Below are 22,719 nucleotides of genomic sequence, written 5' to 3'. Positions count from 1 at the left end.
AGAAAATATGTACAAATAAAATTAAAAAAATAAGCTAAAAAAAAAAAAGCCTGACACAACATTATGAAACAAGGAACCTCCAAAGGTGTCACTGCGTTCATTTTCTGTTGGCCAACTACTGCAGCATATGCAGTCTATCTGTCCTTAAGATTAGTTTGTTTCTCCAGTGAGACTCTGTAGGAGAAAACTAATTTTTCATTTGCAAGTGGTTATCAGTTGGAGATAGCTTCTGGGTCGGGGATGGAGGCATATGTCCACGTCTCCTTTCAGCAAAAGAGAAAGTCTTATTCACCCTTCATGGTGTTACAGACCTGTGCAGCCACAATAGAGATCAGTGTTGAGGCTTCCAGAAAAACAAGTCGAACTTCTCTATTATATAGCAATACCACTCAAGGGCATATATCCTATAGACCCTATATCCACATTACTGCCACTCTGCTCTCAATGCTAGGAAACAGAACCAGCCTAGATGACAACTAAAATAGACAAATGGCTAATGACAATGTCTTATATCTACACAATAGAAATGTACCCACCCATAAATAAAACCAAAATTATGACAATTCTATAAAACTGATGGAACTGGAAAATATTACATTAAGGGAGGTAACCCAGGTTCAAAAAGACAAAAACCATGTTCTCTCTCACAAGCAGATTCTAGGTTCTAAATATTAAATCTGTGTATTTAAGTGGGTGTCAATGTGTACAGAAACCAGAAAACTAGAAGGGGACCATGAGAGGGGAAAACATAGACTTCTATGAAAGGAGTTGAGCGGAGCAACAGCACATTTGAGATGGATACAAAAGGAGGAGGAGGAATTACTAAAGTGGAAGGGAAGTGGGTGGAGGAGATGGAGAAATGGAGAAATGAGTGAGGAGTGTTACATGTCAACTGAACATGTAGAGACATTATTCTTGTCATAGTTTCCTCAAAACTGTATTAATAATAATATATAACATATATTGCATTCAATATTAAAACAACAACAAGGAAAAATATAGACAATAAAACAATCTCAAACATTGTAAAAACCTAATGAATGTAATGTACTTCAGATTCAGTACAGTCCCTAGATGCCTTGTATACTTGAAGCATCAAGAGACAACAAGGGACACCAATATGGAGGTATATAGGAAGACTTCCAGAACCACACAGGGAAACTCTGAGAGGAATGAGGCAAACAGAAACCAGCCCTTAAAGAAACATAGAGAACCTCCTTGGGAACGTGTGGGAGCCCGTTCTCGGGTTCCTCATGGCTTTACCCAGCAGGTCCACATAGAGGATGATTAGGACCACAGGCCTGAGTGCAGGTGTCTGAGATGGTGTGCAATTGGCTGTGCTGGGGGAGGAGGTCTTTTGCTCCACCCCTTGGCATCTCTATAAAAACCCTGGGGCAGAGACAGTCAGGGCCCATTGGAATAGGTTCCAGGCCCTCTCTCAAAGCTATCCTTTATTTTCTATCTGTTTATCTCCGCTATAAATCCTTCTATCTAATATTTCCTGCTGCTCACACTCAAGAAAACTCTGGGGCACTGTGGGGGTGGTGGGTAAACGCCCCACAGAATAGCGCCATGAACAGGGACTAAAGAAAAAAAGGGGGGACTAAGAAAGGGGGGACTAAAGACAAATGAACAAGGACTAAAGACAAAGTAATAGGGACTAAAGATAAAGGAAAATAATAGTTTTATTACAGAGTTTTTGGCGAAAGTGCTGAGTCAGCCCTGCCAGTGGAAAGGCATGCCGGTGTTATGGAAAATATATATATATATTATTGAGAGGTAGGGGTTTTATCCTCGAGAGTAAAGGAAAGCAGACTGGAAGGATGTCCGATGCTGCAGCGAAATTCTCTCTGTCAAAATTTTCTATCTTCTATCCCTTTCTCAATTTCTATCTGTGAAAAATAAGTATAAGGTATAGGGTAGTATTATAGTTTAGGAAAAACTTAGAAGTGTAAGATTGTGTAGGAAAAAATGAGTAAGGCAACTAGAAAAAAAAAACTCTTCAATTTTCCAACTTTGGGGGCTATGAATGCAAACTGAGGAAAAAATCTTTCTTTGGGATTTACGGGTAGTAAAAAAAGCTCTTCTCTGAGTTTATGGGGAAGAAGAAGTTTCCTATGGAAGCATTTGACCTGGGGACAGCTGAAATGCTAAGTCCAAGCAGCAGGAGAAAGTGATTTCTCCCTGAGGCAAAAATGGGGGTGTAAAAAGTCAAAGTTTAAAGTTGGGAAGTTTTGGGAAAAGTTGGTCTTTCTCTCTTGGGAAAAAAAAATCTTCCTCTTAAACTAAAAGCTTTTCTTGAAAAATTTGGGGGAAAAATCTCTCTAAAAAGCTTTAATCTTTCTCAAAAGCTCTTTTTTTTTTGAGACAGGGTTTCTCTGCGTAGTTTTGCGCCTTTCCTGGAGCTCACTTGGTAGCCCAGGCTGGCCTCGAACTCACAGAGATCCGCCTGCCTCTGCCTCCCGAGTGCTGGGATTAAAGGCGTGCGCCACCACCGCCCGGCTCTCAAAAGCTCTCTTAAAAAACTTAAAAACTAAAGCCTTTAACTAACTCTCTCTCTCTCTCTCTCTCTCTCTCTCTCTCTCTCTCTCTCTCTCGCTCTCGCTCTCTCTCGCTCTCGCTCTCGCTCTCGCTCTCGCTCTCGCTCTCAGAAGGACAAATTAGAATCACCTGAAGATATTAGTATGGGGACCACCTGTGATTAGTTCTGAGGGAAAACAACAAACCTCTTAAGACAGCAAAACCTAAGTTCTTTCAACCTTTAAAAATCCTCCCTGCAATGCAGGAGGCAGGGACAAGTTCCTGAAAACCTCTCTTCTAAGCTCTGTCTCTTCAAGCTAGTAAAAGACAGTGGGTCAGAATACCCTGATGGGAAACACTTGAGAGAGTGTGGGTGAAGAGGTACAGAGAGCCCGAAAGGGCAGGAAACTTTGCCTGAGAAAATCAGAAAAACCAAGCTTTTCAGTTACAGCAGAGCTGAGGCATTAAGGGTTTTGTTTCTGAGTGAGGGTTTCAGAATGAAAAGGTGCTCCTAATCGTCCTAATGCAAAGATCCCCTGAAGCAATGCAAACTGTTAGCATTGTATCCTTGCTTCTGACCAAAAACCCCGAGGCAACTGGCCAGCATCTCTGAGTTGGAATGCATTTCAGGGATACTAGGGTTCCTGCAGTTGTAAACTTCCCGGAGCACAGAGCTGAGGCAGGAAGGTACAGGACCCAGGGGAAGATTGCTAATGAACAAAGCAAGCTAAGCCAGTGGGAACAGCACAGTTGTCCACTTTCCTACAAGTCCCGGGTTGATAGGTCCACAGCTGCAAAAAGAAATCTGAGAAAAGCTTTCCTATTAGAGAAAGGACCTTTCTGGGAAAACAGTAAAGCTGAACTGTGTCTGAAGCAGTTGTGCTGCCGAGTCAGAATGCTGTCTGGGGAAAGAGCCCAGCCAGGGCAGAACAGAACTGTCCAGGAGTAAAGCTTGCTTTTCTGTCAGAGAAAGCATCTCTTTGAGAAAAGCTTTGTTTCAACTGACTCCCTATGAGATGAGGGAATGTAGCCCTGAGGGGCGATTACCTCTGGCATAAGCTCTGTCCTTGAGCACCCAGACAAGCAAACACAACCCACTGGGGGACTGGACCAGGTGAAGGCCTGATGAGGCAAAACACCTGTCCTAATGGGAGTTTAGAAATGGTAAAAACCTCCCTTATTAGATTTTCAGTTGGTACGCAAACCACACAGACCCCGAAAACAAATGGACAAAAAGCCCCTACCTTCAGTAGCAGGGAAAGCTGCCACTGTATTGTCGGAAACTGTTTCTGGGTAGAGGGGATAAACTGAGACCAATCTGGATACTATCAGGGAGAAAGACTCTGAAGAAACAGAGGGGTCAGATTCCTCCCCAGAAAATGCATGACCTGACAAAGCTGCTAGAGTTTGAGGCAGATTCAGGGGGAGAAAATAAGCCCCTACCTCCAAAGGCAGTTAGCAGAGGTACAGAGCTGCAGACAGATACCTGAAGCTCTGCATGGGGGGGGGGGGGCAAGCAAAATGAGATAAATCAGTGGGAGAAAAATCTCTCTGAAGGAGCTATGGGAAAACTGTTGTACATGATCTTGTTTTTTACTGATTGGCTAAAACAAATACAAGCCCCAAGGAAAGTTGCTATCAGAAATGCCAGCCTCAATGCGTGCTAACGAGGCAGGTGCGGTTCTGATTCGGGGGCCAGTGTCAAATGAAGGAGAAACACCTGTTAAAGCCAGTTGAGAGAATAGAAATCTCCCAATTTGTCATCGCTGAAAATGTAAAATGCTTGTTCAAATCTCCCATTGCAAAAGCAAAAAACTTTGTTCAAACCTCCCGGGCAAGAATTTGTAAGCAAGTCTGGTAAAAAAAAAAAAAAAAGAACTTAGAAGTTGACTCTCAGTCAGGTGTCTGAGATGGTGTGCACTTGGCTGTGCTGGGGGAGGAAGTCTTTTGCTCCACCCCTTGGCATCTCTATAAAAATCCTGGGGCAGAGACAGTCAGGGCCCGTTGTAATAGGTTCCAGGCCCTCTTGAGGCTATCCTTTATTTTCTATCTGTTTATCTCTGCAAGATTCTCCACTATAAATCCTTCTATCTAATATTTCCTGCTGCTCACACTCAAGAAAACTCTGGGGCACTGTGGGGGTGGTGGGTAAACGCCCCACAGGAACGACGCCTGTACTGGAGGTAGTTAATCTGTGCTCCTACCTTCAATTGTAGAATACTTCTTATTTATCAAGAAAACTGTATGTGAAATGTGGATAGACATTTGTCCAAAAAGAATTGCATAAAGCAGTTTGAGAAACACATGGCCATTAAAAACTAACAGTTACATGTTTAGTTGCAGAATTTTCCTGAATTGCTATTCTTCTAATGTGGATTGGAAGTCTCTGAAGTAGGCATGCAGTATTTAAAGTGTGTAGTTTCTAAAATGCTTCAATCTCAGAGTACTGGGATTGTGTATTTGTACTGTACTAAAACATGGAAATGAATACAAAAATTTTAATATTTGTGGTTCCAAATACTTTCCAGATCTAGAAAATGCCATGGTTTAATATGATGTTGTAAATTAAAAAGCCTTAGGTGACTATTTTGAAAAGCTAGGGTTTTTTTTATATTTTTCTTCTGTAACTAATTGTGAAACAAAACCAAAACCACATTTTATGTAGCACCATTCAATCTTCACATTTATTATTTAGCTGCAACAAACAGAAGGAAACTTACAAGAAATTCCATATGCACAGGTGAGTCTCATGCTATGCTTCAAGATTTTCTAAGGATTGAATGTTGCTTCACTTCTATTATTTAAGGTTTCTTGAAGAAAAAAAAGTCCCAAAAGTATAGTCTTAGCTGAATTCAGAGTTTGCTGAACTTGTTGAACTACAGAAAGGCAAGGTTATGGATGACATGAGGCTGAAAAAATCTTATTAAATTGTTAACTCTCTCTCTCTCTCTCTCTCTCTCTCTCTCTCTCTCTCTCTCTCTCTCTCTCTGTGTGTGTGTGTGTGTGTGTTATGCTTCCAAATATAATTCAATATATATATATATATATATATATATATATATATATATATATATAATTCAAAACTCACACATATGACCAGTTAATTTCTCACTTTCATTTCTAAGTGCTAGCTGAGTATGGAGGCTCATACCTGTAACTCCAGCCCTCTGGGGGCTAAATGAGAGGATCAGGATCGCTGCTTGTTTTAGTAGAAATTTTATTAAAGGCACATCATACTTTATAAGTATATTTCATTTTGAATTGTTTGAAAGCATGCAATAAGAAAATACACTTACTGAAACTAACACTTAAAAATAACTATATACTTTTTAAATTTATTCTTTGAAATTTTCATGAATGCACAAAATACATTTTGATCTGATCTATTATCCACTACCTCGCTCTAGCTCTCTCCAGGACCCACAAATCTATCTCCTCTCAACTTCATACCTTTTCCTTTTATCATTCTCATTTGCCCCTTGTGTCTAATTAGTACTGACCATGTGTAGATGGCTGTGGGTCCATCTACTGAGGCATGAGCAATCTGGATAGAGTAGGTACTCCCACGTCCTGTTGCTAGCTGAGGAGATATTGGCAGTTTATGACTCACTGTTCCGAGACAAAGAGTCATTTTTCTTTGGGTATATGATCACTGATAGGTTGCTCATGCCCCCAAAGAGGAACTTCTAAGGATGAAAGCAGCACAGAACTGTGGACATAAACATAAATATTAAGAAGGTTGGTTGGCAATATGATCAAATGGTGAAACATTACTTGTAGTTTTCCCTACCCCTAGGTTTTTTGTCTGATTTCCCCAGTAATGGGCTTTTGACCAAGTTCATAGTACCAGACATGAAATCCCTCCTGTGGAGTGAGCCTCAAATTTGAACAGAGCACAGTTGGTTACCACCATAACTACCACGCCACTACACAGGCACACTAACCTGGCAAATTGGTATTGTAGTATGCAGGGTCCAGTGCTGGGTAAATCACTGATGTCTTTTCTCTCACATCAGCCTGCCTGGCACCTTTCAACACTATGAGAACTAACTTATCAGGGAGACAGTCTCTTGATTGCTGTGGGATGGTCTGTATGTCAAATTGCTCTGATTGGCCAATAAATAAAACACTGATTGGCCAGTGGCTAGGCAGGAAGTATAGGCAGGACTAACAGAGAGGAGAAAAGAAAGAACAGGAAGGCAGAAGGAGTCACTGCCAGGGGCCACCATGACAAGCAGCATGTGAAGACGCCCGTAAGCCATGTGGCAAGGTATAGACTTATGAAAATGAATTAATTTAAGCTATAAGAACAGTTAGCAAGAAGCCTGACACAGCCATACAGTTTGTAAGCAATATAAGTCTCTGTGTTTACTTGGTTGGGTCTGAGTGGCTGTGGGACTGGCCGGTGACAAAGATTTGTCTTGACTGTGAGCAAGGCAGGAAAATTCTACTTACACTTGATGATGTGGAGATTGATTTCTTGATGTTCTGCAACCAAAGTGTGTGATGTCTTCAGCAATAGTCTTATTGTTCAGTTGTTGAAGACAATCAGGAGCAATGGCTATGTTGTTTTCAGTGCCCCCCAAAGCCTCCCCCACCAATAATTCATAAGGAGGTATCCACTTGTCACTGAGATGTTCATTAACTAACATTTTGTATGTAAACACTTAAACCATCTTTACAAAAAGTTAGGCTTTCCCTACAGTTTCTCACTTCTAATCCCTCACCCTAGTGGCCCTATATTGATGAATGTTTAGGGTTTTCTTTTTAAAGCATTTAATTTAAAAGTACTGCAGCCTTCTGACTAAGTTTCCAAGATCTTCTTCTTTTCTTTTTTTGTCTTCTTCTTGTTGTTGTTTTGGTTTGGTTTGGTTTGGTTTTTGAGACAGGGTTTCTCTGTGCAGCCTTGGCTGTACTGGAACTCACAGAGATCCACCTAACTCTGCCTCCTGAGTGAGTGCTGGAATTAAGAGCAAGTGTCACCACTGCCCTGCTCTTTTTTTTATAAGAGGGGTTTGATATAGTAACACCCTGTTTCTCTCTTAGCAGTATCTATTTTATCCAATCTTAAGCTACTCTATATAATACTATAGATACTACTGATCAAGTAACTTATAAGAATCAGAAATTTATTGAACATAGTTTTGGAGGCTAAGAAATCCAAAATAAAGGCATCAGTGTTTGGAGGTCTTCTTGCTGCATCATGATGTACCAGCAAAAGAAGAACAAGAGTGAATATCACTATCCTCAACCCCATGCAGAAAAGAACCCTCATGACAGAAGTACATGTTAATACTAGTGCATTACCAACACCTGAACTATCAGGTTACATAAATTTTATGCTATGTCTTCTAATATTGAAACTGATCTTGGAAGTCTCGCAGACACATCCTGTAATCCTGCAGAATTTACATGAATTCAACAATGTCATTCAACAAGCCCTGTAGAGATGAAATTCAAGGCATGCTTTCCATAGATGTTGCTGACTATTCAGTTCACGAATCAGCAAAGACGTCATTGGCAGAGTAGGTCATGGAGTTGGTGGGTGACTCCAAAAGGAAAAGTGGGTCACCTACCAGCCTAAAAAAGTCAGTTTTGAAACACTACAAAAGCCCTCCTTGGAGCATTGTATTATAGCCATGGGTTTCTGAGAAACACATAGTGCTGAAAAGAACACCCTGCCAGAAGGTTGAGTCACCGTTCCGTGTGCAGGAGTGTGTCATTTGGAAGGCAGAGGCAGATGACAAAAGAGTAATAGCACAGGGAAATAACGAAGAATCACCAGGGTAGAAATGGCTTCTGTAGTCACAGTGACCCTAGATACAACCTCCCTTTCCAAGACAATGTCCAGCACATCTCAGGAAACTGGCAGCAAAGAGTGAGTGTTCCCATTGTGCATGCTGACATTAGCGAATCCAAAACGAATTCACCTAGCATTTGAGGTACAATGTGTTGTACTCTTCCCAGTTTCACATTCCTTATTTCCCCTTAGTGTTGCCTACGGGGATTCTTTCTAATGCAAACATCTGGAATATATGAACATCTGGAATTTCTTTGGGTTGGCCACTTAAAACCATTATCTCCATGTGGCTTACAAGTGGAAATAAAATTCCATCTAACATAAAAGTCTGTCCTCAAAACTCTTTAATTTTTCCCCAGTTTGTAAAAGTCAATGCTCCAACATTATAGGGCTTCTTGAAGATGCAAATAAAATAAAATAAATAATAAAATAAAATCCAAGTTGCCTCACATCTGTTCATGTAATGGGCTTCACCCAGCCAGCTTCTCTATTGTTCACCCTTCATGATGTAGCTCATTTACAATGACCTCATCACCACCTTTCTAGTACCCAGTCTAGATTAGACTGTCTTCATATATTCCTTCAAATATTTCTATGGTGTTTGCTTGTTGTTTTTGAGATGGTCTCATACAGCCCTGGCTAGCTTCAAACCCACTGTATAACAAAGAAAGACCCTGAACTTCTGATGGCTACCTTCCAAATGCTTGATTATAGGTAGGTATGTGTCACCATGCCTGGTTTTACATGTTCCAGGAGACTTGAACCCAGGGCTTTATGCATCCTATTCAAGCACTCTATCAACAGAGCTACATCCCCCAATTTCAAATATTTTGTTGAATCAACAGCATACTGTGGTGGTATTGTATTCCCCAAAATATTGTGCACCCTAATAAACTTATCTGGGGTCAGAGCCAGAACAGCCACTAGATACAAAGTCTAGAAAATGGTGGCACTCACACCTTTAAACCTAGCACTCCAGAGGTCGATATCCCTCCAGATCTCTGTGAGTTCAAGGCCACATTGGAAACGGCCAGGCATGGTGACACACGCCTTTAATCCCAGGGAATGGTGGTAGAAAGCAGAAAGGTATATAAGGCATGAGGACCAGAAACTAAAAGCATTTGGCTGGTTAAGCTTTCAGGCTTCTAGCAGCACAGTTCTGCTGAGAGCCATTCGGATATGAGGAACAGAGGCCTCCAGTCTGAGGAAACAAGATCAGCTGAGAAGTTGGCCAGGTGAGATCAGCTGTGGCCTGTTCTGTCTCTCTGACCATCCAGCATTTCACCCCAATAGCTGGCCTCATGTTTGATTTTTATTAATAAGACTCTCTAGGATTCTGTAGCGGTAACGCCCGCATTACCGATACCCGTTTACCATGTCTGAGCGAAGGGCTGCGGATTAAAAAATAGAGACAAGAGACAGCGGGTCATTCGTACGATTGGATGTCGAATGCCGTTTATTGAAAGAGGGAAGAAACCTTAAATACAGGCTTACAGTACAAATGGAGGAACCCCCGGAGGGCAGAAGTTCGCTACCAATGGTCTACATTCCAGACCCAATGTTCTACATTCTTGCATCTAAGTTGTTAACGCCCAAAATGCAGGATACACAAACAAGGAACTTCCCTTAAGCATTCAGAAGGGTGGATACCGGCAGGGAATCTGAATAGGGAGGACATCTGATCAAGGTCAGCAAGCAAGGCCGCAGCCACTCACAGTCGGGGGCCAGGGCCCATGGCGCCCACAGGATTCATGCTACAGCATACAAAGAATATTTTGGCTCAGAAATGATTTCTCGATTTGGGTTGCACTCGTGGTGAAACAAACTTGCAATTTTTTAAAAAGCAGAATTACTTAAGAGAAAACACAGCCAGCTCATAGTTACTATTGATGTGCAAAACCCTTTTAATTTCATGGAGTCCCATCTGTTATGGGGGGCTAGACCCCTTGCCATTGAAGTTATCTTCATAAAACCCTTACCGGCCCCAGCGTCTTGGGCAGTGTTCCCTGTAGCAGCTTCAGTATTTAAGGTTTTAGTTAGTCTTTAACTCATTTTGGAGCGCCATTTGTTGAATAGGCTTTTTCCACTGCAGGTTTATTTTTGTTAGATATATTAAAAAAAAATAGGTGACCATAGGTTTGTTAGTTTATTTCTTGGTTCTCAATTTTTTCATAGGTCTACCTGTCTGTTTTTATGTGAGTATCAGGCTGTCTTTATCGGTATTGCTCTGTAGAACATAGAAAATATTTTGTTATAAAATTAACATATCCCATCCTAAATAGTTAAATACTTGATACATCATAACACTGATTTTTTTTAAATCTAGGACTTAAAATAGGAGATCTCAAGATTTTATAATATGGCATGTGTCAGCTTTCATCTTAATTAAAATTTTAATCTTTTACCTTATGAAATATACAGAGTATGTCTAATCACCCCTTTGAGTTGAAAGGCTATTTCACATTATTATTTATTGAAGTTAGTTAAGAAGAAAAACAGCCAGACAAGGCAAAGAATAAAAATTAAAGCACGTGCCGTGCCCTCCTCTTCTTTATTTGAAAGCCTTCTCTGAATCTTTCACCAGTGACATTGTTGATAACTGACTTCTCTTTGTGAAAGCTGCATGCACACCATCCCTGTGCTACCTTGGTGAGTCTCTGGAATCAGAGTTATCTCTATTGCTCAAGTACAGGTGATTGTGAGATAAGCAGTCACCATGATGTTCTTCCCTGTTATACCATTCCAATGTTAATACCATTCCAATGGGATAAGAATGCATATAATAACTCATTCAAGCCCAACTAAAATCCCTGACCACTGAGCATGTCCAGTTTTCTGAATGATACACCACAGACACATGACGGTCTGTCTTTAGATGTGTAGCACAGACTTTATTTTTTGCTCCACAGAATTTTTTCTTTATTTCATTCTGATTGTCTGCCTACTTTTCAAAGTACACATGGTTTAGGGTGAAAAGCCTCTAAACTGCTTAAAGTTTTTCATGCCACCAATGCATCCTTTCCCACATTAAAGAAACAAGAGAGTTACAGTTTCAGCAGGAGAGAAGCAGGTGGCCTCAAGGGGGCATGGAAGATGCAATTTCTCAAATTTCTCTGCTTCAGTTCAATTAATCTGGGGCAGAGTTGTATTTTCTAATTCTACCAGACAAGTGTTTGTATTTTACTTCAGTAAACAGATAAAAACATGAAGGAGAAATCATCTTGGAAGCAAAGAAGGGAAACACATTCTACAATAGTGTACAGCATAGATTTGTGTATTTGAACAGAGGAAGGCTTTCATCTTCTGCAAACTGTAGACTTACTTGTGGAAAACAATGAGAGTCACCTCCTTCCAGATAACAACCAAGAGAAGCAGTGTTTCTGTTTTATGCACTCATATTGTACAATAACAGTCCAACATTTCCTGTATGCATATCTGGTATTCTGCTGTTGAAAAATGTTAAGTCAGAGTGATAGATGTCCCTGGGCAGGTTGCTAGTACCCTCACTGCTCAATTTCCTTAGCTTTCAATTATGTCTCATTTCCTCAAAGATTTTATGATAATTGCTGTACTTACTTTGAAAACATTATATAGCGCCTTATGTGTATAATACTACCTAGACAGGTAGGACTAAGAGATAGTCCCTGTCTTCCAGGAATTGGAAAGGAGTATCAGAAAACAGCCAATTACTGTGGCCCCTGGGAAGTCTTATAAAAATATTTGAGATCAACACATTGTCCAAAGACATTAGTTCAAGCAACATGGTTTGGTTAAAGCATGTTCATATAAAGACGACTTTCATTTGAAATGTGCCTACAAGTGTTTACTGTCATGAAACAACACTTTTGGAATTAAGAACAAAAACAAGTTATAAGATCATAACGACACAAGAAACATTTAAAAAGATAGAAAGAAAATGTTTATTGGTAGGGCAACATTTTCAGGCTATGGAAGGGATAGATGATACAAGGGAGTGTTTCCAAACAGCATGTGTTTATGCCAACTCCAATTAAAATATTTAGAATTTTTATGAGGACAAAGTACAAAGCCCATAAAACTTACCATTGCAACAGTTGTATGTATATAATTAAGTGGCATCCAGTACGTTTTTTATTATTATGCAAACATCACCAACATTTGCAGAACTCTTTATCTTCTCAGTTGAAACTGCATCCATTGAAGACTAACTTTCCATCATTTCTTCTGCCCAACCCTTGGTAACCACCATTTTACTTTCTATCCTTCCAGATATGAGTATTTCAGGTACTACATATAAACGCTACTGTGCAATAGCTATCCTTTTGATATGGCTCATCTTGGTATGTCTTCAAAGTTCGTCAAGTTGTAGCATGCTCCAGATTATCATCTGTTTTGTTAAGACTAATACTTTACATATGTGCATACCACATTTTATTTATTTGCTTGATTTGTTGACAGACATTTGAGTTGCTTTCATTCTCTGGAGTCCATCTTTTCAGTATGGAGACATATATACCTAAATGTGGACTTTCTGGATCACATGACAAGCTAACTTCTAATTTTCTGAAGAAACACAATACTGTTTCTCACATTAACTGCATAATCTCACCTTCCTGCCTGTAATACATAAAGGTTCTAATTTCTGTACCTTTCAGTTATTAATATGTAAATACTTCTACAATGCACCATTCTCCAGCCTCCTGAAATGGAAATAAATTTCCATGTTTCAGTGACTTACACACATTGATGTATCTCTAGGAACTATTAACATGTATGTTCACTGAGATGTTGCTGCACACTTCTCCAAGTTATTTTCACGGTTCAGTCTTTTTAAAATCCTGCACATGATTATCCCCACATCATGAATAAATAAATGAAATGCACAGAAAGTAAGCATCCTATAACCAGCACCACAACACTACTAAGCCATGCCTTTCCATGTGCACATGGACCGCTTGCCATCTGAGAAGGACTGACTCTGTCTCCAGGTGCTCTTAGAAACCCTAATATAGCATGTAATGTTTGGTGTCGTTCCTCCTTCTGGTCTTGCTTAAGATGTTTGTGGAACAAAACAAATAGAAAAACAAATCACTTACCTCTAATTGGTTCTTCCTCCTCAAGCCAGATGTTACTATTAGTATTATATCATTGAGATAAACAGAACAGTTAAAACTATGGAAGAAGTAGAAGTGTGCAGACTGTGAGGAGATTTGAGGGTCAGCCTAAGGCTTAGGAGTATGCCTTTCGTGATCTATTTTGGTGTCTCGAGGATCTATACTGCTTGGTTTTGGCTTTCTTCTTGGTTTTCAGACAGAGTCTGTTATTATGAATGATTTCTGTGTATGAGCACTTCCTCTTTATCTTACTTAGATTGTGAAATACAGAGTAATTTATTTAAGAAAAGTGCTTTCCCCAAAGCAATAAACATCCTTTTAGTGTCTGATACACTCTTTAAATGTCTACTTGATATTTTCATAAAGCACAAAACATCAAGGAAAAATATTTTGGTACTGAACGTGTCTGGTCTTCCCTCAAGGCTATCCAAAGTACAGATTATAGCTGCCATCAACATTGGCCTAGAATGTCCTGGAAGAATTTATTACATGCTACAGATGTACTTTTCAGAAAGAGCAAGCAAGTGATTCTGTCCTTGTACAACGCTATGAAATACTAAGCATTTAGCTCCCCAAAATACAAACTTACTTCAACAAGGCAGAAGCAGTCTATATATATATATATATTTTGATACCTAGAAGGACTCATTATTTATATATATATATACATATATCATGAGTCTATATATATATATATATATATATATATATATATATATATATAAATAACATGAGTCCTTCTAGGTATCAAAATCTTTCCTTTAAAGTGAATTATCAGTCCCTCTTCCCTGCCATATCATGGTTTGTTTTCCTGGATGTTAAGTTCTGTTGTATGAATCTTTCTTACAGGTTGCTTTACCACAGCTCCTAAGACTTTATATGAAACAGATAAAGAGTGGGATTACTCTAAGGGGAAGCTCTATACCAAAAGATAGCTATGATTGTTGCTTTATTTCAATTTTTAAGTCATTATAAAAAGAAAGAACAGTTCTAGTCAGCCCAGACCTCTCCAGTGTTAACAGGAAGTGACAAAATAATCTCTGACTCCACTTGTAGTTCATTTCCACTTCACTACTCGAAGCAATTGTACTGAACAAAATCACAAGGCTGGGGAATAAAAGGAAGAAAACCATAGGTCTGTGCCGGCTGATGCGGGGAGGCATTGCCTTCAGCTTCACTTTGGGACTGGCTAGTAGTTACATCTGAAAGAAAGGAAATAAAATCTGTGTTGCCTAACTCCCTTTGACCATAGTCTCCAAAATATGAGGTTTGGCTTGGACGTAAAACTATCCAGTGTATAAATCTCCGATCATTTTAACACTGACTTTTGGCTAAAATAGTAACACTGCCAATAACTGTTAAATAGCAACAAAATCACATGTATTCTAACAATGATTCAGCTAACATTTCTTCCTCTCCCAGATCCCTCCTATGCTTCTCCTTCCCTCTCTCCTTCTCCGCCTTCCTCTCCTTCACCCTGAGGTCTCCCTGTGTTGGTATCCTGGCCCTCAGAAATGTAGGATAAGCAAGTGCTATTGAGTTGTCATAGAAAGGCCTGATACCTCGATGTGCAACCACACCTGCCTTGTTCACATTCCCAGGAATCGTGTTCTGTTCTGGTCTCTGCCCATTTGCTTTTCTAAATCACTATTTGCTTCAGTCATTCACTCAGCGTGACTTTGTTCTGTCTTAACTTTCTTTGGTAAATTTTCACATATACTTTACTTCTTATTCTTTAAAAGGATGCATTCTTAATTGGATGTATGTGTATCTTCGTGTGGGTATTTGCACATGAGTGAAGGTGCCTATGGAGGCCAGAGGCGAGAGATCCCCCTGGAGCTGGGATTGCAGGCAGATGTGAGCTGTCTGACATGGGCTGGGGACTGAATTGGTTCCTCTGGAGGAGTAGTATATGCTCTTAACTGTTAGCTATCAATCCAGCCACTGTTATTCTATCACCTGGGTAACAAAACTTAAAGAATTCTTTAAGATATATTAATAATAAAGTTAATCAAAAAAGAGATATTACTAAAGGGGAGAGATTCTTCAAGGTTGACTGAATCATGAAAACTAGAGCAACTAAGCCAAGGGAAATGTGGGTGAGTCCTGGGAGCCTGGGTTCTCTACTGTTCACACCTCCCTCTTCTCCATAACAAAAGCATCTAGATATCTAGAACTTACTGAAGCTTCCAGAAAATTAAAAAAAAAAATCTTGTCTAAAAAACGATCCTTTGGCTTGAGAGGACGCATCATGAATTAGTGCTAAGACATTAAGGAAACCTGAATATGGGATCGATGATTCTTACAGGGGGATTTAACAAGCAAATATCATGTAATTAAAAGGCTCTGTGCACGCCTATCATTGCTAAACACAGAAATGACTGGTTCAAGGACAGTCTGAGCTACTTACAGAGCCTCTCCCCACCCCCACATCCAATAGAGCAGAGAATAGCAAAACAACTCCAATATCTCAGTAAAAACGGGTAGACGTATTCTTTCAAAAGTTTGGACTGAATATCAGTCTCTCATTTCCAGTCATTATAATAAAAAGAAAGGGCAGCAAAGAAAGGAGAGAACCGGGGGAGGGGAGAAGAGGAGGGGGAAAGAGGAAGGAGGAGAGATAATCCCGAATCTACCAGAACTTAAACCGAATTGGCCAGTTTGTAAGACTCTGCTAGAGCTTGGAACCAACAGCAGTCACGAAGCACAGAGCCTCCATAGCTCCCCGAAAAGCCAGCAGTTTGCTCTGTGTGGGAAAGGAAGGCAGGGTGTGTGCATCAGCTTCTGGAGGGAGGCTTCCAGCTGTTGGCTAGCATTCTAGGTGATGGATGTGGATGAGCAATTCCCTTAAACAACTGATTTCCTGCCAAGGACGAAAACACTGGAAGCTCATCCAAAAACTCTTCTGCAATTAAAGTTGCAATGAAGTGGTCACTTTGTCCACCTCCCTTACCAGCAGGAGGTAGGTGACCCTGTTCTTGGCAACCACCTCCACCCATGAGCCACAAAGAACACCTCCTTCGTCACCCTGCCCCTTGCCTTGGCCTCACAGCTCACTGAAAATCCCGCTTTACTAGGCATGCAGTTGCTCCCCGAGGAGGGTAGGGATGTGGCTCTTTTATGCTTTCTTATGTTTTCATCTGTTTTCCCTTCCTTAAAACAGTAACAACACCACCACATCCTCCCTCCCCCCCCCAAAAAAAAAGTGAGAAGAAAAGAACTTCCCGGATCTCGCCCCCCTTGTCTCGGGACAAACAGCAGTCAGGAATAGGCAGTGGGCCGGTGCCTTGGCCAGCCCTTCTGGTACCTGGCCACTTAGAGTCAACTCATAGGTAAGAGGGGAGTCATCGAAGGACACACATTCAAGAGCGGCTGTGACCCAAGTCCTCTGCCTCTTTCAGCCATTCTCCCCAAATTCTTTACTTGTTCATCACGTCAGGAGTGTTTAGTGACCTCTCCCTGGCCTTTGGAATTGCAGAAAGCACCACAAAGCCTGCTAGGTTTGGCTCTTTTCCTCGCCCCCACCTCCCGGCCTAGGGGGGCGCAGCGCGGCTCTGTCACCAGCAGGGGCCGCTATTCGCTCGGAGCAGCCGCCGGGCCACCGCCGCGGCCCGCGCCTCCCACTGCCCCTCCGGCCCAACCCGCCAAGTTCCAAGAGCTCCCAGTCGAGCGAGCGCCGGGAACGAGCACTGCCCGAGCAGCACACGGCGCACACGAGCCAGCTTGCAGCACGCCCGGGAGAGGTTCCTGAGACACTCACGGCCCGGGGACTTCGAAAGGGAAGACGAGGAGCCCCGCACGCACAAGTGTGCCAGCCAGCGCTCCGTCAAGCACCTGTTCCTCCCTCTCCACCGCCACCCCGGTCCCCACCCCTCCGATCATCGCCTCTCCGGCTCCCGCTTGCTCCCGGGATGAATTCAGTGCTGGGCAACCAGACCGACGTGGCCGGCCTCTTCCTGGCCAACAGCAGCGAGGCGCTGGAGCGCGCCGTGCGCTGCTGCACCCAGGCGTCGGTGGTGACCGACGATGGCTTCGCCGAGGGTGGCCCCGACGAGCGTAGCCTGTACATCATGCGTGTGGTGCAGATCGCAGTCATGTGCGTGCTTTCGCTCACCGTGGTCTTTGGCATCTTCTTCCTTGGCTGCAACCTACTCATCAAATCCGAAGGCATGATCAACTTCCTGGTGAAGGACCGGAGGCCGTCTAAAGAGGTTGAGGCAGTGGTCGTGGGACCCTACTGAGTGGCCCTCGGGTCCCCCACGGCTGGTGCTCCTGGCACCTCCAGTTACTCCGCCAGCCGCGATGCACCCCTCACCATCAGAGACCGAGCAAAGCAAACCTGTCGGAGTCAAGTTTTTTTTTTCTCTCGACTTCTGCCTTTGGGGAAAAAAAGTGACCCATTTCTGATCGCTCTCCGAAAGGCCCCAAGCAAGCCTTCAGACGAGGAGCGTCCAGACTTCGGGACTCAGCAGCAGGTGGCAAAAGAGGGCGATTAGGGAGCAGAACTTTGGAAGCGGCTGTTTGCCTGAGATGCGGGGAGATGGACCGGGCGAAGGCCCCTTTCCACCTGCAGGTGGGCCCAGCACTGGGGACAGCTGGAGAGGCCGAGCAAGGCGAGGGTGGGGGGAACATCCAGCGGCACCAGTAGCCGGGTGACCGGAAAAGTGACCTGTTTATACAGCACGCTGCTAGACCTAATGGGAACATAGATGTGGGTTTTGCGACCTACCGGGGAGAGTGGAACTTTGATCAATAGTAACCTGTGGTTTTAAGAGATCTGTGTTAGTTTGCTTGAATACAAATATTTGATAAGTCTTTTATGCCCTAGTGGCCTGTTTGCCTGCCTGCGAGTTAGAGTTTTTGTCATCCTGGGAGAAGGGGTGGGGGGAGGGGAGCCTGAGACTGTGAATGGGGTTAAGTGCTTTCTTTTAGTGCATTTCCAGCTGGGTCTTTTGGGGAGGCTGGGGCTCCAGCTAAGCCCGGGACAAAGATCCAGAGTAGAATTCGTAGCTCGTGTCTGCACGGTTTACGCCACAAAAGTGCTCTTGATATCCGTGACACCATTTGACTTTTTTTTTTTTTTCCTATTTAACATTTCCTTAATAAATGCAACATTTAAGTGTTTTGTTTCTGGCCTCCTGGTAGTCATTCAATTCTCCGGGCGGATGGGGAAGGTCGACTGTGCAGTCTGAGTCCTGGCCAGGAGATTTAGCCTTGAGGGAGCTGCAGTTCTACATCGTAGATCCATAGATCCAAGGAAGGAGGAGGGAGGGAGGGGCCCGACAATGCACAGGGCTTAGACACACACCGAGCCCCAGGCACAAAAGCCATCTCGAAAACGGCGGCCTTTGTTTTCTCCCACATTTACAACTTTAAATTTCACTTTGTCTCCGATGTCAGGTAGGTCCCAGGGGAAGATTACACTTCCGTACCAGGCTCCTTGGGGAACTCTAGGTTACCCCGATAATGAAAGGAGAAGACAGCCTTTAGGGAGGGTGTCTTTCCCTGACCCACGTCAGCAGGACGGCATAGGGATGCTGCTCCAGAAAAAGCAAAGTACAGATTCGGAGGAAAAGTAGCTGCGGAAGTTCGAAATACTCAGTAGAGTAAACGTTGTGTCCAAGGCAGGAGGCGTTCGTTGTCTTCGTCGTATTACGTTGGCTAGAGAAAGGAATCAGAGAGCAATGAACAAACGATAAATGTTTGAGGGGATGAGTTAATCCCACAACGGATACATAGATTGAAGCATCACATTATATCCCGTAGATACAGGCAATCCGTCAATTAATTAAAAATAGCACAGAGTGAGTGAGCGAGAGAGAGAGAGAGAGAGAGAGAGAGAGAGAGAGAGAGAGAGAGAGAGAGAGAGAGAAGAGAGAAGAGAGAGAGGAGCATTTGCCTGCCACTTAAATAAGCAATTAGTCCAGGACCATGCAAAGGGCTCAAAGGAGTCAGCCCCAGTCCTGATATCCAAGACTACAACACACTGGAAAGCCTGGGCTAGAACAGCCACAGACGGTGGATGCACATACATTTGGGGCCTAGAGATGGAACAGTGTTAAAAAAGGGTCTAGAAAACAAACTGAAGGTTCCAATAGTTTGAAGTTTAACTTGGTCAAAGGTTTGAGCAGCTCTTCTGTCTTATTTTCTGCAAGGATGCTGCAATGGTGAAAAAAAAATGTGAAGACTTTGCTATAGCAGCTGTAAAACTACCATGAAATAGCAATGAAATGTCCCATTTTTATAGTGAGAAACAGCACACAAACGTGGCCTGTGCCTCAGAGGGCTGGTTTCCTCTCAGAGTTAACCTTACTAAGAATTATAGCCTAGAGTTTTGGGGTTTTAATGTTAATAGTGTCAAATTTAAGTGAACACACAACTCACACTCACACACATTCTCTTTCTCACACACACATTCTTTCTCTCTCTCTCTCTCTCTCTCTCTCTCTCTCACACACACACACACACACACACACACACACACACATACACACACACACACAGATTGGAAGTTGGCCTGTTTTGTCTTTTTAACAGAGGGTTTACTTGTTTTGTTTTGTTTTTCCTTGTGTGGGGAGCAGTAGGTCAACCGTCAACAGGTAGCCATGCTGAGTCACGGAAGGCAGTGTGCAGTTTGGTATTGTGTGGGAGAAGAGATGAGACGTTCTATTTTGTCCACAGTTTCTGTGGCACTGACTTAGTCTACCACCTCCATGTTTCAGAGAAAACAAAACGGCTCAATGAATCCATCCTGTAACAAGCCGGGTGGGTCTGTCATGTGGATTTATGAGCCTACAAGCAGGCTGAGTACTCGGGAGATAGTGATTGTATTAAAAACACATCTACGAGAGTTAGTAGGAATCTTTCCTTGTACTCTGATACATTCAACATGCAGGATCACAGCTAACTCCAGAGAGTGGGCAGGGATTAACCCTAAAGCCAATTTGAAATCGTTTGATTGGAACAGGTTTCATGGAAAGCAAAAGTCCTACAAATTGAGAAAACAGCCCTCATACAATCGAAGCCCTCCAGTATTACCCCTAACTTCATCTTCTGAGAATTTCTTCACCCCTCTTACATCCTCCCTGTACCTTAAAAGCAAAACAGACACTTTGGTCTCCCCATCCAGATTTGTCCTCTTCTCTACAGAAGTTGTGATTGTGAGATAAAACAGAAGCTCTAAGGGTTAGTCCTTAGGCAGAAAAGCTAAAGAACATGGTGCTGAGATCTGTGATCTATGCATTACAGGGAAATGCAGTCTGAAAGACCGAGCCCTGGGGACAGTTTCATAAAAACAACCCTTCTCTCCAGGTCACATCCATTTGTTACTTAGAGAGATGCCAAGTGGTTCTGGTTTTAATAGGTGAAGGGAGAAGCTTTTTACACAGCCTCTTCCCTGGTGGCCACACAGCAACCACTTTTCCAGATCCACACACTCTTTCTACTCTGTCTTTGAATCTCTGTGTTTTCCATTCTAACAAACACATGAAATGAACCTTTTAGTCCTGCTCAGGGTTTACAGAGTGTTTCTCTTTTCTTACCAATGGACTTCCAGGAAAGTAGGTTTTGAACCTCATTCTCCAGTTCACCTAAGAAATCGATGTTAGCTGAAAGAGATTGGGAATTGAGAGGGTAAACACAGAAACTGATGTCCCACTTTTACATCTGCCATGTGGTCAGTAATGTGGACATAATGATGTGTGTAGGGGTTGACACTCAGTTTCCGTAAAGAGCTTCCTTGATCTGTTCAGCCAAAAGATGACTCGTCTGTTATGTCCCAAAGCCCTTCTGGAACTACAGCACAGACAGAGCAGAGGTGTTCATGAAAAGCAGCTGATAGGTGAGCAGAATTTTAGGCTAGAAAGGTAGCCACTCATGCCTCTAAGCTTAAGTGGATGTCCTCTACATGAGCAGCATATCCTAGTTGACATATTTTTTCCCCTAAGATCTGAAGATGGATCAAAAACTTGAGGTCTAGTCACCTTGAGGGAATTCAAAGTAGAGGGGACCCTGCTGTATTGAATCTGAAGTCACAGCTACTCCTAATAGATAATCTGTGATGTCTGACTCTGAATCTTGGCTTCTTTGTGGCCCCAACAAGCCCATCTGTGTCTCCCTATGATATTTAAGGAAGAACATGTACTACATAGTAGAAGTCTGGCTTCATATTGGTCTTTAAGTGATTGAGTGGCCTTGAGGATGGTTGATTCTGAAGTGATATGTCAATTCTATTCAATTAATTTGCTAATATTTTCAGGATATTTCATAAATCTCTGCAATATGACTCTAAAAAATGCGTCTTGTTTTCTAGTCTTGGTGTTTTTCAGAACTTTTTCTCCCAAAAGCCAAAGGCATGGCCACTTGAGGCATTTTATTTTAAATAATCAAGGCAAAATTTAGATAGCTTACCAGATATAGACAAGTACAATATCACTGGATGAGAAAGAAAAAAAAAAAAGCCCCATGAACTGGGAAGCAAGAGGTTCTTATAAGTACTCTTTCAATACAGTATTTACACAGAGAATACAGTGTTTCTGATACAAACTTCCCAGGAATTAAAGAGAATTTAATTGCAGGTTTTTCTCCTCCAGAAAATTCTTCCTTTGAGCTTGGACAACAGCATGCAACAGCTGTTCCAAGTACAGTATCCTTAGCCCTGGCTTTTATATTTGTCATTCTGGGATGGGGTTACAATACCAGGAAAGAATTCCAGGTTTCAGTTTGTTCAAGATCCAAGCCTAGTTCAAAACTCTATTGAAGCAGCAAGTCTACAGCAATCTCCAAAACAAGAATCAATACATCTTTTATCCACCTGCCAAATCCCATTTAGACATGTGCATAGAAGCTCAAACGGGATATGTTTTAAAGTCTGCTCCAGCAGTAATTGATTTCTAGCATCTGCATTTAAATGCTTGGTGGCTATTTGTTTTCATGGGCCTGCTTCACATTCTAGGTATTTTTTTGTATTGTTACAAATGCTTAAGATGTTGAAAGTCTAGAATAAATTTTATTGCAACATCTCTGATTTTAAAATTCTTGCCAAGCTGAATTCTCTAAAGAAATTAAAGTATATAGTTATTTAAATAACATATTAATTAAAGTGATCATAATTTTATAAACTGAATTAATATTCACATTTTATTACTTTATTTTCAATATATTTGAGGAACTAAAAATATTTGAGCAAATGTTTCATTGAAGACTGTTGTGAGGGTAACTAGACACATTTTAAAAATATTCCCTTTGCAAATGGTAACTTGCTTCATAATCGAAACAACAGTGCCCATATGTGAGAAGAACATGTCT

The 22,719-nt window shown here is 41.9% G+C and overlaps 1 protein-coding gene across 1 annotated transcript; it reads left to right on the top strand.

Moving 5' to 3' along the window:
• The first annotated feature begins 17,012 nt into the window (after positions 1-17,012).
• Rprm (reprimo, TP53 dependent G2 arrest mediator homolog) lies at positions 17,013-18,538 on the top strand. The gene has a single exon (XM_006974229.4). It carries the CDS (start codon positions 17,325-17,327, stop codon positions 17,652-17,654), a length of 330 nt encoding a protein of 109 aa, XP_006974291.1. The 5' UTR covers positions 17,013-17,324; the 3' UTR covers positions 17,655-18,538.
• Positions 18,539-22,719: the final 4,181 nt, after the last annotated feature.

The sequence above is a fragment of the Peromyscus maniculatus genome, chromosome 4 (genome assembly GCF_049852395.1).
Source record: "Peromyscus maniculatus bairdii isolate BWxNUB_F1_BW_parent chromosome 4, HU_Pman_BW_mat_3.1, whole genome shotgun sequence".
NCBI lineage: Eukaryota > Metazoa > Chordata > Mammalia > Rodentia > Cricetidae > Peromyscus > Peromyscus maniculatus.
This window is presented reverse-complemented; position numbering and strand designations above follow the sequence as displayed.